The 14014-nt window shown below is 39.8% G+C and overlaps 2 protein-coding genes across 10 annotated transcripts in view; both read left to right on the top strand.

Moving 5' to 3' along the window:
* eml1 (EMAP like 1) overlaps nt 1-10014 on the top strand; it is a 56487-nt gene extending 46473 nt beyond the window's left edge. For 8 of the 9 annotated variants that reach the window (XM_074691611.1, XM_074691608.1, XM_074691610.1 and 5 more), the window contains 17 exons: nt 1091-1220; nt 1963-2112; nt 2486-2555; nt 2730-2840; nt 2929-3024; nt 3123-3257; nt 3387-3486; nt 3722-3873; nt 4314-4439; nt 4808-4939; nt 5387-5454; nt 5596-5684; nt 6073-6170; nt 6506-6593; nt 7768-7863; nt 7951-8081; nt 8170-10014. In XM_074691611.1, the coding sequence (XP_074547712.1) occupies nt 1091-1220; nt 1963-2112; nt 2486-2555; nt 2730-2840; nt 2929-3024; nt 3123-3257; nt 3387-3486; nt 3722-3873; nt 4314-4439; nt 4808-4939; nt 5387-5454; nt 5596-5684; nt 6073-6170; nt 6506-6593; nt 7768-7863; nt 7951-8081; nt 8170-8295 (1898 nt within the window). In that variant the 3' untranslated portion in view covers nt 8296-10014. The remainder of the gene's footprint in view (nt 1-1090; nt 1221-1962; nt 2113-2485; nt 2556-2729; nt 2841-2928; nt 3025-3122; nt 3258-3386; nt 3487-3721; nt 3874-4313; nt 4440-4807; nt 4940-5386; nt 5455-5595; nt 5685-6072; nt 6171-6505; nt 6594-7767; nt 7864-7950; nt 8082-8169) is intronic. The other variant, XM_074691609.1, reaches the window with a different exon arrangement.
* Nucleotides 10015-10620: 606 nt separating this feature from the next.
* Nucleotides 10621-14014, top strand: part of evla (Enah/Vasp-like a) — a 42884-nt gene continuing 39490 nt past the window's right edge. The window contains exon 1 of the mRNA XM_074691642.1: nt 10621-11100. Coding sequence (XP_074547743.1) covers nt 11096-11100 — 5 coding nt within the window. The 5' untranslated portion in view covers nt 10621-11095. The remainder of the gene's footprint in view (nt 11101-14014) is intronic.

A 14014-nucleotide genomic window follows, 5' to 3' on the forward strand; every position in this document is an offset into this window, starting at 1 on the left:
CTTTTGGGCTTTTAAACCTCCATTTACCAAGAGGAAAGTACATAAAGAGTCGATGTAGTATTGGGGGAAAGCACAGTTAATGGTGTGCAGCAAAATGCTATTGGTTGGCTAATGATAAAACTATCTGTTTTAGCGGCTAAATGCTAAAGTTAGCTCCGGGCAAACTGCATCGTATAAGTTATCAAAACGTGTTTTTCCATTAAACACATCCTGATATCTATCATACACTCAACAACCTCGTATCTTTTCTGTTAACAATCTTTCTGTAAGTTTTAACAAATAAACCTTGGAACACAGCATAAAAAAACATATCAGCATTCTAGCCCTTTCACGCTAATTTGACATCACAGTAGAATGGCTGCCATGTAATATGGTGATTTTTTTTTACCTTGGATATTTAACGATGGTCACATATTGACGTTATATCGTAGAGAAGAAGCAGGGTGATTAACAATAATTGATCAAATTATAACCATAAAACCACTTGATTATTTTCACAGACATTAATGATTAATTTATTTGTTTTGAGTCATACTTTCTGCTTCACTACCTATCCAGTGTTAGCACGTTTCAGCTCTTCAAGGGACTGATGAAGGATTTTTCATTACCCCCTTTTCTAAACTCAAAACTTTTTTTTTTCATGTTTTCATTGCTCTGCTCGTGTCTGCATTTCATGTCAGTTAACCTCTGCTTTGAGCTGGACATTATGGAGATTTGAAGTGTTTGCAGTTGATTTTCTTTCTGTGTTGTTTTGTTTTTCGAAATGACTAATAAAGTTGGTTAAAAGCTTATTATTTGTGTTTGCAAATTCTGTGATTTGTTCTCTTTGATTCAGCATTTTTTCCACTGCAAAACCATATCACATCCCTCCATTTCCCTCTAATCCTGTTATACATTTATCATTGCCATCATTCTCATTTGCATAACACATGGTCCTATGCTCCAAACTCATGTCTGTGCTTTTTGTATGCAGTATTTTACACATTTAAAAAAGTGTTATACATTAAACACTGACATAATTCACCAGATATATTTGACTTGTCCTGAATGGGCGGTATGTGATCTCACTTCTCTCTGTTATTTTTTCTAGAGGAGGGTTATGTGAAAATGTACTTGAAGGGTCGGCCCATCACCATGTACATGCCCAAAGACCAGGTGGACACCTACTGCCTGGAGGCCCGAGCAGAGCTTCCAAGCAACAAGCTCAAACTGGACTGGGTGTATCCTACCACAGAGATATCACACTTCCTGAAATCTTTTTTTTTAATTCTCTCTACAGATGTGATCTGAAAACGTTTTGAAAAGCAATCTTCTTGTGAGGTTAAATCCAGTTCCAGCCTGTGATGCAGTTAAGAGAGGAAGCTGAGAAATGTGTCACCTCTGCTCTCCCTGCATGTCAGACTCAATCTCCTCAGATGTTCATTTTCTCTGTGTGGAGCCTGCAGTCTGTAATAACCTGCACACAGCTGGCAACCGGAGACGCAAAGAGTCAGCAGCTCCTTTTGTGCTAAGTTTTTTTTACTTTGTTTCATTTGGTGGTTTCTGTCCTCCTTTTTATTTGGTTACAAAAATATGGTGTGTTGTTGAAAAGAGACAGAGAGCTGGAGGGGGTGAAAAAGCTATAGGGGGACAAAGACAAGATTAGATCTAACCGAGTACAGAACACACACTGTAAAAAAAACTCGATGTGTTGTATATTTGAATTCGGTATGAAAAAAAAATTTAAAGTTTTTTTTTTTTTTAAGTAAAATCCAGAAAACCGAGAGTGAGGTTTTGTGATCTTTTTGTAAGTATAAATATCAAACTGACTCGATTTTGCTGGTAATGAATCTCTTTGTGTTTAAACAACTTAAGAAAATGGTACCAAATTTATTATCACTTGTTAACCCAATATTCCACTTTGATCATGATGTTTTATTTGAATTTGCCGTTTGTATTCCTTGACCTGTCTTTAACATCCAGTTATGGTTACCGTGGTCGAGACTGCCGCTCCAACCTTTACTTGTTGCCCACTGGAGAAACGGTGTATTTCATAGCCTCAGTGGTTGTCCTGTTCAACGTGGATGAGCAGCTGCAGAGACACTACACAGGACACACAGATGACATCAAATGGTAAGAGTGAAGTTTCAGCAAGCTATGAGGACCTGTGTGTCTTAATATCTTTATATAATATCTTTGTGAAGGTGAGCAGAGCAATTAGAGTAACCTTTACCAACATGCCCTGATTGCACATCACACTGAGGCTGATAAAAGGGCAAAAAGATCCTTTGAAGACAAAATGCTAGAGCTTAAAACACCCAAAAAGTACAAGTTCATCTGTATCTGTTTTATTTCACTCATCACACCCTGAAGAAGGTTTTCGCTTTAAAAACCCTTATTCACCAAACAGGGCCTTTCATGTTTTTAGAGCATGTCGCTCATCTCTATTCACAGTCTGTGTTTGATGTTAAAGGCTTTTAACTGTTTTCATCTCTGTTCCGACCAGCCTGGCAGTCCACCCTGATAAAATCACCATAGCAACCGGGCAGGTGGCGGGCACCTCCTCAGATGGGAAAGTAAGTGAGGTCACGTATTGATATTTTGTCACTTAAGCACTCAAAGTCTCATTTATTTTTAGAGTTGGGTGTCATTTCTGGATCTCTTCTGCTTGTTTAACAGGCTGAGAAACTAAAACAAGCGCTGATGCTGCTTGTCTTCACGTCTTTGTTTGTGTTGTCTTTTTCTGGCAGCAGCTGGCTCCTCATGTACGTGTTTGGGATTCTGTCAGCCTTAACACTCTTCATGTTCTGGGCTCAGGCTTCTTCGACCGAGCATTGGTCTGCCTGGCTTTCTCCAAGTCGGTAAGAATACAGTGACATGCAGCAAGACAACTTCTGACCTGCTTTGGATCATTGTTTAACACATATTACATATTTTTTCTTAAATCAGAATGGAGGAAACACGTTATGTGTTGTAGATGACTCCAACGACCACGTCCTTTCTGTGTGGGACTGGCAGAGAGAGGACAGACTGGCTGAGGTCAAGGTATGCTGGTTTATAAATAAATAAAAGCTGACATCCTGCTTGTTTCTTGTTCAATTTTGATGTAACAGTGTAGGGATTTGGGGGTTGTGTGATTTCAGTGCTCCAATGAGTCAGTGTTTGCTGCAGACTTTCACCCGACAGACAGCCACATCATAGTGACCTGTGGGAAGTCCCATCTCTACTTCTGGAGCCTTGAGAAGGGCACACTGGTGAAAAAACAAGGCCTGTTTGAGGTAGGTTACCAGACTGTTAGTCCATATCTTAAAAACTGGTCATTACCAATGTGGTCAGTCATGCTGAAATCATGGTTGAAGAGGATGAAGTAAAACAATATGCATATGTGTTCTTGTGTTTTTTTGCAGAAGCAGGAGAAACCCAAGTTTGTGTTGTGTGTGACATTTGCGGAAAACGGAGACGCCATCACAGGAGACTCCAGTGGGAACATTTTGGTGTGGGGAAAAGGCAAGTTTGTTTATTTATTCCCTCAGCCTTCACTTCACTTTTCCCCAGTCAAATGCTCTCTCATTTCCAAAAGATATTATAGACATAAATCAAACAAACCCAGAATCATTTTTTTTCTTTTTCTTTTTATTTCTTTCATCAATTTGTCTTCCTGTTAGTCTGCCCTCCTTCACCAGTTGACCTTTATGTCTGACTTTCTCCAGCTGAACCTTCTCTTCCTGTCTCTGTCACGCAGGCACTAATCGCATCAGCCATGTCATCCAGGGAGCTCACGAGGGCAGCATCTTTGCCCTGTGCATGCTGAGGAATGGCACACTTGTGTCTGGAGGGAAAGACCGCAGGCTGGTGTCTTGGGACAGCAGCTACCAGCAGATACAAACAGTGGAGGTGTGGAGAAGTTCAACACAAAAAACACAAAGTTTAATCGTCTTGTGCTACATTTTAGGTCACACTTTAGCCAATGTTTGGACCGTGCATTTCTATATTTTACCCTCGTCTGACTGTATATTGATAAAGCTGCAATTCCTGCTGCTTTTTTTGAAGTTTCTTTTAGTAGCTTACATTAGCCTGAAATTGCTCTCTTGCCTGAGGCACCATACTTTGCATTCTGAATCCTGCACCAAATCATAAATATTACAGAGCGTGAGATGAGCTTAAACCCTCAATGAGATTCATGGATATTTATACTGATAAGAATTATGGATCGTTCTTATTTTCCCCCATGGAGACCACATCAAGCAGTAAATCATGAGTTAACGTGTTGTCTGGGAAATGTCTGATTCCAGGTGGATGTGTGATTTATCATGCTTATCCTGTTTTCCTTGCAGGTGCCGGAGTTGTTTGGTCCCATCCGGACCATAGCAGAGGGCAGAGGGGAGACTGTGCTCATTGGGACCACCAAGCACTTTGTTTTGCAGGGCAGCTTGGACGGAGAGTTTATTCCTATTACACAGGTAAATGCATCAACACATACAGTAAGATATTTCTTGAACGTAAAGTGGATACAAAATTTGACTTTAATTACACGTAAATTTGCAGAAGAGGAAAAAGTCACTGAGAAGAAGCTGTTTCCAAATGTTGTTTTTGTCAAACCAATAGTCCATCACCCCAAAACTCTGTTTGTGCTAGATAAGAGAAAAGTAAGAACAATTAGAGCAGCTGGTACTAAATAAAATTAACTGAAAACAGTATGTTGATTACCAGAAAAGGCGTAAAACAATTTTCTGGTTATTCAGTGTTTCATCACTCCTGTGCTGTAGTGAAGTAATTGACAAAGTAACAGTTACATTTTAAAGGCTTTATACTCTCCTGTCTTCTGCAGGGTCACACTGATGAGTTGTGGGGTCTGGCTGTTCACCCCTGGAAGTCTCACTTCCTCACATGTGGCTATGACAGGCAGGTGTGTCTGTGGGACTCTGTCTCCCATCAGCTTATCTGGGCCAAGAGCATGGAGGTAAGTTCAGTCAACGTCGCCCTCTGGGGTCAGCTGTTAGAATTACATGACACCCATTAGCCAGTCAGTGGACCATTGGTACTGGTAACTTAGGGAAACAGCTCGGGCACCCATGTTAATTACTGACTCTTTTCAACCCCCAACATTTTATAACATATAAGTTTCTCAAATTTAAAGAGTGGTGTCTTTGACAGGGGTGAAATTTCTTCATAGAACTTTTATTATGTTTGCTAATAAAGATTTAGCTATTTTATCACACTGTTCAACTGAGATTTAGGTGACACTTCCCCCTTTGTCAGATATGTATGAAGCTAAAGAGTTATTTAAAAATGTTCATATATTTTATTCTGCAGACTGAAATGCAAACATCCAAATGAGGAACACTTTGTCAAACACAAATTTAAATAGAAGAAAACTTCACGTATTACCCTTTTAATGTTCTCTCAGGATTCTGCCCAATCAGCTGGTTTCCATCCATCCGGAGCAGTAGTTGCCATAGGAACTCAAACTGGCAGGTAAGGCAACACATTACCAGTAGAAAATTTTGCTAACTCTTTTCTGAAAAAAAAAAAAAAAAGTTTTTTTGTTTGGTTCCTTGTCGATGAATAATTGTTTTGAGGTGATTTTTTATTGACTGTCTGTCACTGTTGGTACAGGTGGCTGGTGTTGGACACTGACACTAAGGATCTTGTCACAGTGCACACTGATGGAAATGAACAGCTGTCTGTTATGAGCTTTGGCCCAGGTATGAAGATAGTCTCTGATGTATGCATCAGAGTAAAGTTTAACTGTGTGTTTTCTCCACATTTATCCACATAAAGGACAATTAGTGAAAATTTTAAAACAGAAATATAGCTGGGCATGATGCTGACACAGAAACACAACATACCAAAGGACGACCCCAATTCAAACTGAGATAAAAACATAATACCATACATACTGACAGTAAAGATTGAAGGGTTCTATTCTGATGTTGGTTGGTGGATGTAGGCAAACTTATGTCTCTGTGCTTGCACTTGCAGCAAATACATGTGAAAATTTAAGAAGCATTTTACGCATTTTCGATTCAAACTGTTTTTGCTACAGTAAAAATGTACACCTTTGATCTATCTGTCTTCTTTTATCTTACTCAGACGGTAACTTCCTGGCCATCGGTTCCCACGACAACTACATCTACATCTACGCAGTGGCAGAAAATGGGAGGAAGTACAGCCGAGTGGGCAAGTGCTCGGTGAGCATCTGTATTTCAAATCCCCCCCTCAACCCGGGCTCCTTTTATTTTTAGTTCCTCCCTACATCATCTTTATATTTAGTTCCCTCCCAAGCTTCTATATCTGCTCTGTACACCCTGTCCTCACTGTGTGTTGATAGAAAAGCTGTAAAATCAAAAATGACAGCGCACTGAATCATATAATGTAAACAGGATGATTAAGGATCACTGTACCTAATCCATTTTTATATTAGATTATTTTGATGCATGACATTTAATTTTGCCTCTCCTGCAGGAATGCTGTGATGTGTGTGTGCGTGTTAATGAAAAAATCTTTTTTTTTTCATGAATCTCAGGGTCATTCTAGTTTTATCACCCACCTGGACTGGTCAGTGGACTCCCAATACCTGGTGTCAAACTCAGGAGACTATGAGATACTTTATTGTAAGTATGACTGCTGTTATCCTGTATCAGACTGGTTCATGACCATACTTAATATTGAGGACAGATAACACATGTGTGAGAAACGTTTTTCTAAAGAATCATTGTGTTAGATTTTTACTTTTTTTTTTCAATTTGACCCTAATAACTACCAATAACCTACCATCTATAGTGCCATGAAGTGTGTGACATCATTAGGCCTTCCCACTTCAGATAAACAGGAAAATCAAACTGAAAAAAACCCCCAGAAAATCTGTGATGTGAGAATCTTTGACTGAAACTTGTGAGGGATTGTGTCATTCACAGTGAAAAGTTAAAAAAAGATTTTGAGCCTTGAATTGTATACATATAATTGTCTGTATACACACTTCAACTACACTTGCTAAAATGAAAATAGGTCACTTTTTGTTATATATTTAAAACTTTTTTTTAAATCAAACTGATGGTTAGCTTAAAATGCTGCATACTAGATTTTAAAAAAAGTTGTTGTTTTTTTTCATTTCTTAATAATAGAAATAAAAAAAAACATATAAATCATCATTAGAAAAACTGTTTTAATTGTCTGAAATGTTAATGCAGCAGTAGAACATTTTGTGTATGCTTCAGTCTCATCACAGATTTATTTTACGTGCAGAAATTTAAAAAGTGATTAGATGATATCTCAAGTTTGGTAGCTGGAGCTAGAAGGTCAATACTCAAGGGAGGGCTTGAAGTTTGAGTGCAGCACTGGTGCAAGTTAGCAGTGGCAAAACAGGGCAGACAAAGTGAACCTAAATCTTGCAGTGTGGATAGATTAACAAGTTTAAAAGATGTTTTCTTGTGGGTTTGAGATGAGTGTTGCTCAAGTTGTCTGCCTGAGCTTGCTATTAAATTTTAGATTTTATAATTAAAATTTGATTTTTCAGTTACACTGTTTGTGTCACATTAAAAATGTCAAATGTCTTGTAAGTGTGAAAAAAGGCAGCATATGACCACACTGTCCCTGCACATTACATCACATTAATTAAGATGACACTTTAGCCTAAGTGGCTAATGTTTGCATTCAAGCATGTGAGTAAAACACCCATGAAGCAAAAAAGAATCAACTTCAGCTCTTCCCGTTTTTAAGCAAAATGAACAGTGCTGAATTAATGGTATTAATGTTATTGTTGTGTATTTGTTTATGTGTATTTTCCAGGGATCCCATCAGTGTGTAAACAAGTGGTCAGTGTGGAAACCACCAGAGACATTGAGTGGGCCACCTACACCTGCACTCTTAGCTTCCATGTCTTTGGTAAGAAATGTGTCCCTTCCTCTTCCTTTTTGTGTGTTTGTGTTTTAATGTTGACTTAATGTTTTATATTTTACCTCCCTTCCTCAGGTTTGTGGCCTGATGGCTCAGATGGCACTGACATCAACGCTGCCTGCAGGTCCAACGATAAGAGCCTTCTGGTTACTGGAGATGACTTTGGGAAGGTTCATCTTTTCTCACACCCCTGCTCACAATTTAGGGTAGGGTTGTGTCTGCTCTCATATAAAACATGCATCTCACGTGGCTGTGTAAGATGTGTATTTGATTGGATTTCTGACTTCTTTGCAGGCTCCCAGCCATGTTTACGGCGGCCATAGCAGCCATGTAACCAACGTGAGCTTCCTTCATGACGACAGCTACTTGGTGTCCACTGGAGGGAAAGACATGAGTGTGATGCAGTGGAGGATAGTTTGAGGAAATACACACACAAAAAAACTTAAAGTTTCTAAACTGCCTCTTTTTCTGGGGCCTCAGAGCCAGCAGGGGCAAGCTGAACTTAAGTGAACTGCACTAAACTAAAGTGAACCAAACTTTCATTTACTCAGATGCTAAAAACTAAGAGGTGGATCTGCTTGAAGTGAAAATGATCTTAGGGTTTGCCTCTTGAGATGAACTTTCAGAGGTTAAACGTTTGGTTGCTTGAAACACAAAAGTCTTGACTATACCCCTAATTTTTTTTACTCACACTACGTGTATAACATCTCTTTCCCCCACATACTCTGATCTACACACCAGTGATATCAAACAAAACAGTTTAAATGGATCAAATCAACCAAAACAGAACCAAAGGCTTGGACTTTCTGACTGCATTTCACAGCTCTTGTACTTTTCACACTCCTGTAACTTTTAACAGACTGAAGAGGTTTTGCTTTTAGCCTCAGTATCATTTATTCAAGATCAGCGGAACAAAATCTAGGTACACAAATAAAACTGTTTCTTTTATTTTGTATTTAACAACTCAGGAAAGCTCTAGTGAGGCAGGTTAACATTCACATATCAGAACAAGCCCCAAACATATTTCACTGAAACAAACAGAGGCATATTGGTTAATAGATTCAGCTGTTGTCAAAGCGTTATTTATTTATTCGCACCGACCAGTTGTGCTTGGTAAATACCAACATTCAGAATTTTTTAGACACTGACAATAATTTTAGTCCAGTCAATCCAATTCAGAGTTAGACTATTTGACATTCTCCACAACCTTATCACAACCTTTTCCTTAACTATTTTGTGCTTCCAGGTTTTTAAAAAGGCACCTTCAATTATTTATTCACCATCCATCTAATCCTTCACTGCCAGTTTTAATTCTTCAAGTCTTCCCTACAAAAGTTCCCTTTTTCAGACGCAAATGTGTTAATAAACTGAGAAGCTTGAAACTAGTATGAGCAGAATTTGGGTGAATATAGTTTTTGAGACTGTTCAAATGTTTGAAATGAGTAGTTGTATCTCTTATTTGCTTTGATTTGCAAGGGAAATGAAAATGGAGCATGTAAGAAGTTTTTTTTAATGATGTGAAGCCTTTTTCAAATCTGAATCTGTCTGCAACATACTGCACTCAGATCAGTTTAGAAAGGAGAAGGCTGAGACCACTACACTGTAACTGTTTACGCCTGATGTGCATCATCAGGCAACGGCAAGATATTTAACTGAACTGAACCTTTGTGAGGTTGATTTTTTTTTGATGTTGTTGTTTCTTTTTTACAAAATTGCACTGCTCCAGCCTAATAAATACTATCAGGTTATCTATTCACCTGCACAGTAGAATAATAATAATATCACCCTGTAAATCTTGCTGGAACCTCTTATGAACCGGTGATTTATGTTCAATCTTTTGAGATGTGTACTGTCTGTACAACTACTGTATGCACTCGTCATTGTACTGTTAACAGCAAGTCAATATCACGCATGCATGAGTCATTGGGAATTTTTGGATTGAGGTTTAGGAAATTTTAACCAAAACAGCCACTAATAAGAAGCTTATTGGTGTTGTTGTGAAGGTTGGCTGATTTTTGAAGTTACCTGACCAGGAAAAAACATTGTAATCTTCTAACAGCAGTGATACAGGGTCACCAATCTGCAGGGTGAATGTAACATGCTTTGTTTTATCATTAAACACTTGGGGCTACAGAACCATTGAACATTAAAAATTTGTCTCAAAGTTTGTGCAACATGATATTCCTTTGGAGCTGAGTGTGCCCAAATTCCACATTTAATGGTATCTCACCCTTACGAAAGAAAAATATAGTGCAGCATATTGGAAAATATATCATATATCAGGTAATATATTCCCATATATGAGATTTAGTATTTATATATTGCAATATATTGCAATATATGTAAAGCGGCAATCATTTGTATATTTTGCAATATATTGCAATATATTTCATGAATATATAATATATTGTATATGTGCCTTCAATATATTATTCCATGTATATCATAATATATCAATAATATATTTCAATACATTTCAGAAAATATATTGGTACGTATATTTTTCTTTCGTAAGGGCATACTCTGTTTGATAGTGTCTTATAACTGCAGAATGTAGGGCGGTTGTTGTGTGTCACTATAACGCCCTATGATAAACATACACGGTACGAGATGATGGCAAAGATAACGATATAATATTTATGTTGAAGCAGGAAACCACTCTTTAAATTTATGTAAATCACTGGATGAGTGAAGGTGTTCTGGCAATGTATGGTTGTAATAGTATGGGGGCGGCAGTGAGCTGCACGTGAACGTCTTCACCGCAGGTGGGCAGCATCGAGCCGGTCTCTACCCCCTGCTCTTCCTCCACCTCGCAGTATTAGCATTTTCCCCCAAAATTTCTCCTCCTCACCAAAACACTCCGAATGGGAAGAAATTATGGCATGAAGGAGGTGGCGGGCCAGCACCACCGTACACCGTTTTCTGTCGAACACGAGCCCGGTCTTAACATGGACTTTAGGATACGCAGCAGCGCGCGAGGAGAACAGAGACAACGGAGCACAAAGCGGATGGGAGACAACGCTCGTGTTGTCGCTTAGCGTTTCTGTGACACGACTCATCATCTGCCCGTGTTTTATCTCTACAGAGGCGGACAAGAAACACTGGGGGGAAGCTTAGTGCGGCTTATTGGACTGTAAATTGCGAGAATTTAAGCGGACTGTCGGTCCTATTCATCAGACTCATCGGTTCCATCATCACGGCTTGAATTAAAGAGGAGAAAATGAGGTAAGCGGCGGCCAGCAGCACGCGCTCTGTTTGACGCGTCATGACAGATGCGCAGCTACACTCAGCTCTTTGCCTCGACTCTACTTTTACATTTATACATTTGTTCATACTAAACACAACTGGTAATAATGTGGTGATGCAGCGTTGACTGATTTCCATATTCATGTGTGGTGCTTTGAACACTCTGCGGCCCACCCACCGGGCCTCAGCTCCACACCAGCGTCCTTTCCCATTTCCCTCACAATGCTAACACTAAATGCGAATAATGTACATCAGTCGTGGTGTTTTCCCTCTATTATCCCCCTTTTATCGCTGCCGGACCCGCCCAGTGTGTTCAATGTAGGGTCTAAACCGGGCTTATGTTGTCATGGAAACGACGGCATCATGTATTTCTCCCCATAAGCCACCAAACGGTGCACCTGGTGAAAATAAAGGCTAGTTACGCTGCTGCCTCGGTCAGTGTGTGGGGCTGCAGGTGGGGGCCTGGGTGTCAGTGAGTGAGGGCCCATTTAACAGGGGGAGGAGGTGGAGGGTGTTTATTCTGGTGGTTGCCAGGCAGGTTATCAGACCCCCCCAACCCCCTCTTCTCTCTCTCTCTCTTACACACACACACACACACTCCTAAATAAGCCTACTCCATGACGGATCCAGTCATGCACATTTGGAAAGTGTGTCTCATGTTTAAATCCTCATTCTATATCTGTGGTTGCAGACGGTATTTTGAGCCTTTTCCTGATTATCCTGGTATGCAAAATGTGCAGAGGCCCAAATATTTTCTAGCAGAGTGTCTGTATTCTGTTCTATTTATGAAACACTCCTTTTATAATTCTCTCCCCCCCTGCTGCTGCCTTTAGTTTGACTCCGTGTCTCTGTAGATGCAGCCTGCACCATTCTGTTTTATGGCTTCAGATTCACCCTGACAGCTCTCCTCGGATATGCTGCACTCTCTGCTTTCACTGTGCTCCCGGTGTTTGTCTGCATGTGTGTAAGTGAGAGTGTCTGGGTGTGTAGTTGTGACGTTGCTCCCTTCAGAGAAGAAAAAGAGACAGAGAGAAATGGTAGGGGGAAAAAAGTAGACCTGGATGCTCTCACATCTGGATATCTTTTCACTACACTACGTCTCCTGATCTGAATAAATCAGCCCGCTCCTGTTACCTCACACAACCCAGAGCCAGCAGCTCAACGACTTTGCTCTGAGACGGTAAACATGTAAGATTCATATCTTGCAGTCCACTTCACTGAACACGCTGTTTCCTCTTTTCCTTAAAGCTGCCTGTGTACCATCCTGAGTGTTTGTTTTCGCCAGAGGCGGAAATGTTCTTGAATCAAGTCCAAAAAGGAAGTCTTAAATCTCCTCAAAGCAGCAACAAGGTGACCTGAGAATCTTCTGCAGAGTCAAGAAGAAAAGAGATTAAATTCAATGGGATAATTTGTTCAGCCTCACTGCGTCCATTGCTGCTTTTATGCAAGGGTGCATACACATTTTTATATGTGAACAAAGAATGTGTATGTGTGCACGAACATGAGTGTGAGTGAGTTATTTTTAGTCCACTAACACTGATGGTTTTCATTATGAGATGCTTTCTCTCTTGTCTCCTTGTCAGACTGGCTCCTGTCATGTGTTTGTGTGTGTTTGTGTGAGAGACACGTTGAAAGAGGGCAGTCAGCGAGGCGTCCTCTCAGAACTATTAACGCAGGATGATTTCTGACGCGCCTGTTGTGGTGACTCATCCCAGGAAAAGGTAGAATGAGTGAGTGCAGCCAGCGGAAGGTAAAATGCTGAGTTATGCATCTTACTGCAGGCAGCTGCTGTTTAGAGAGCAGCTCCACGTGAGCCAGCGTCACCTCATACTGCTACAACAGTCACATCCTCTGGATTTTCATAATCAGGAATGATCCACCGTACCAATCCAGCTGCTCAGGGAAACTAGTTAGAGGCAGGGAAATTAAAATGATCTTATAGTAGTGGTGATCAAAACTCAGAATGAATAAAAAATGTGCTTTTCTTTGAAATGGCTGTAATTGTCTGAAGAAACCAGCAATTACTCAGACAATGAATCTTTTAGGGGTGGGGAAAAAAAATCGATAAACGATATATCAGGATGTTTTGTTTGATAATATCAAAATCCGGAGCCTTTACACGATTTTTTTTCCAATACAAATTCTTCATTTCAGTCTTTGTTTATAAACTGGATTGTAAAAAAAGTTTCCACTTTTCACCAGCAGAGGGTGAAATGTTTCTCTCTGATTCACGTGATGTGCATTTTATGGGGAAAATATTGGCGAAACGTAATTTAAATTGAATCTGCACCCCATAAATCATAGAATCCCTAGAATCTTTGGTCAGACCAACACTTTGGTCCAGACTGACCCAACCACTATTTAGCTGATTGTTTTGAAGCACTGAACAATTTCCATGGTCTCCAGAGGATGCCCTGTAATGTCTTCTCTCTAGTAATTTAAACCAAGCAGGCATAATAGTTTTTAAAAATCCCGTCACCTGACCAAATTCTAAATTCAGTCCAGATCTTCACATTTTATTTTAATTTTTCAATTTGTGTTATCATCTCAATGAAAACTAAGCAGTGAAACTTGTAATTTAGCAGCGAGATGCTTGGTATGGTCGCCTGCTCCATCGTTCAATCCATGAGCTTCTGAATCTATGTGATTCCCAGACGCTTTCCCTAACATGGTTAGGCATCAATCCTTTTCTGTTCAATGTAACCCATACTGACAGTTCATGCAGTGCTGACATGTGAGTGGTTTTCAACTTGCTCTTTATTAGCGAAACCAGTTCTGATAGATCTCCGCATGTCCAGCACTCAGAAAAAGCATGAAGCTATTTGACCTTTCTCTAAATTATTTTAGAACTGAGTGAAATTCCTGATTTAATTTATCCTCAGTTCCAATGATT

This window comes from Halichoeres trimaculatus, unplaced genomic scaffold (assembly GCF_033239565.1).
Source record: "Halichoeres trimaculatus isolate MK-OKI-2021-1 unplaced genomic scaffold, fHalTri1.1 fHalTri1_scaffold_17, whole genome shotgun sequence".
Taxonomy (NCBI): domain Eukaryota; kingdom Metazoa; phylum Chordata; class Actinopteri; order Labriformes; family Labridae; genus Halichoeres; species Halichoeres trimaculatus.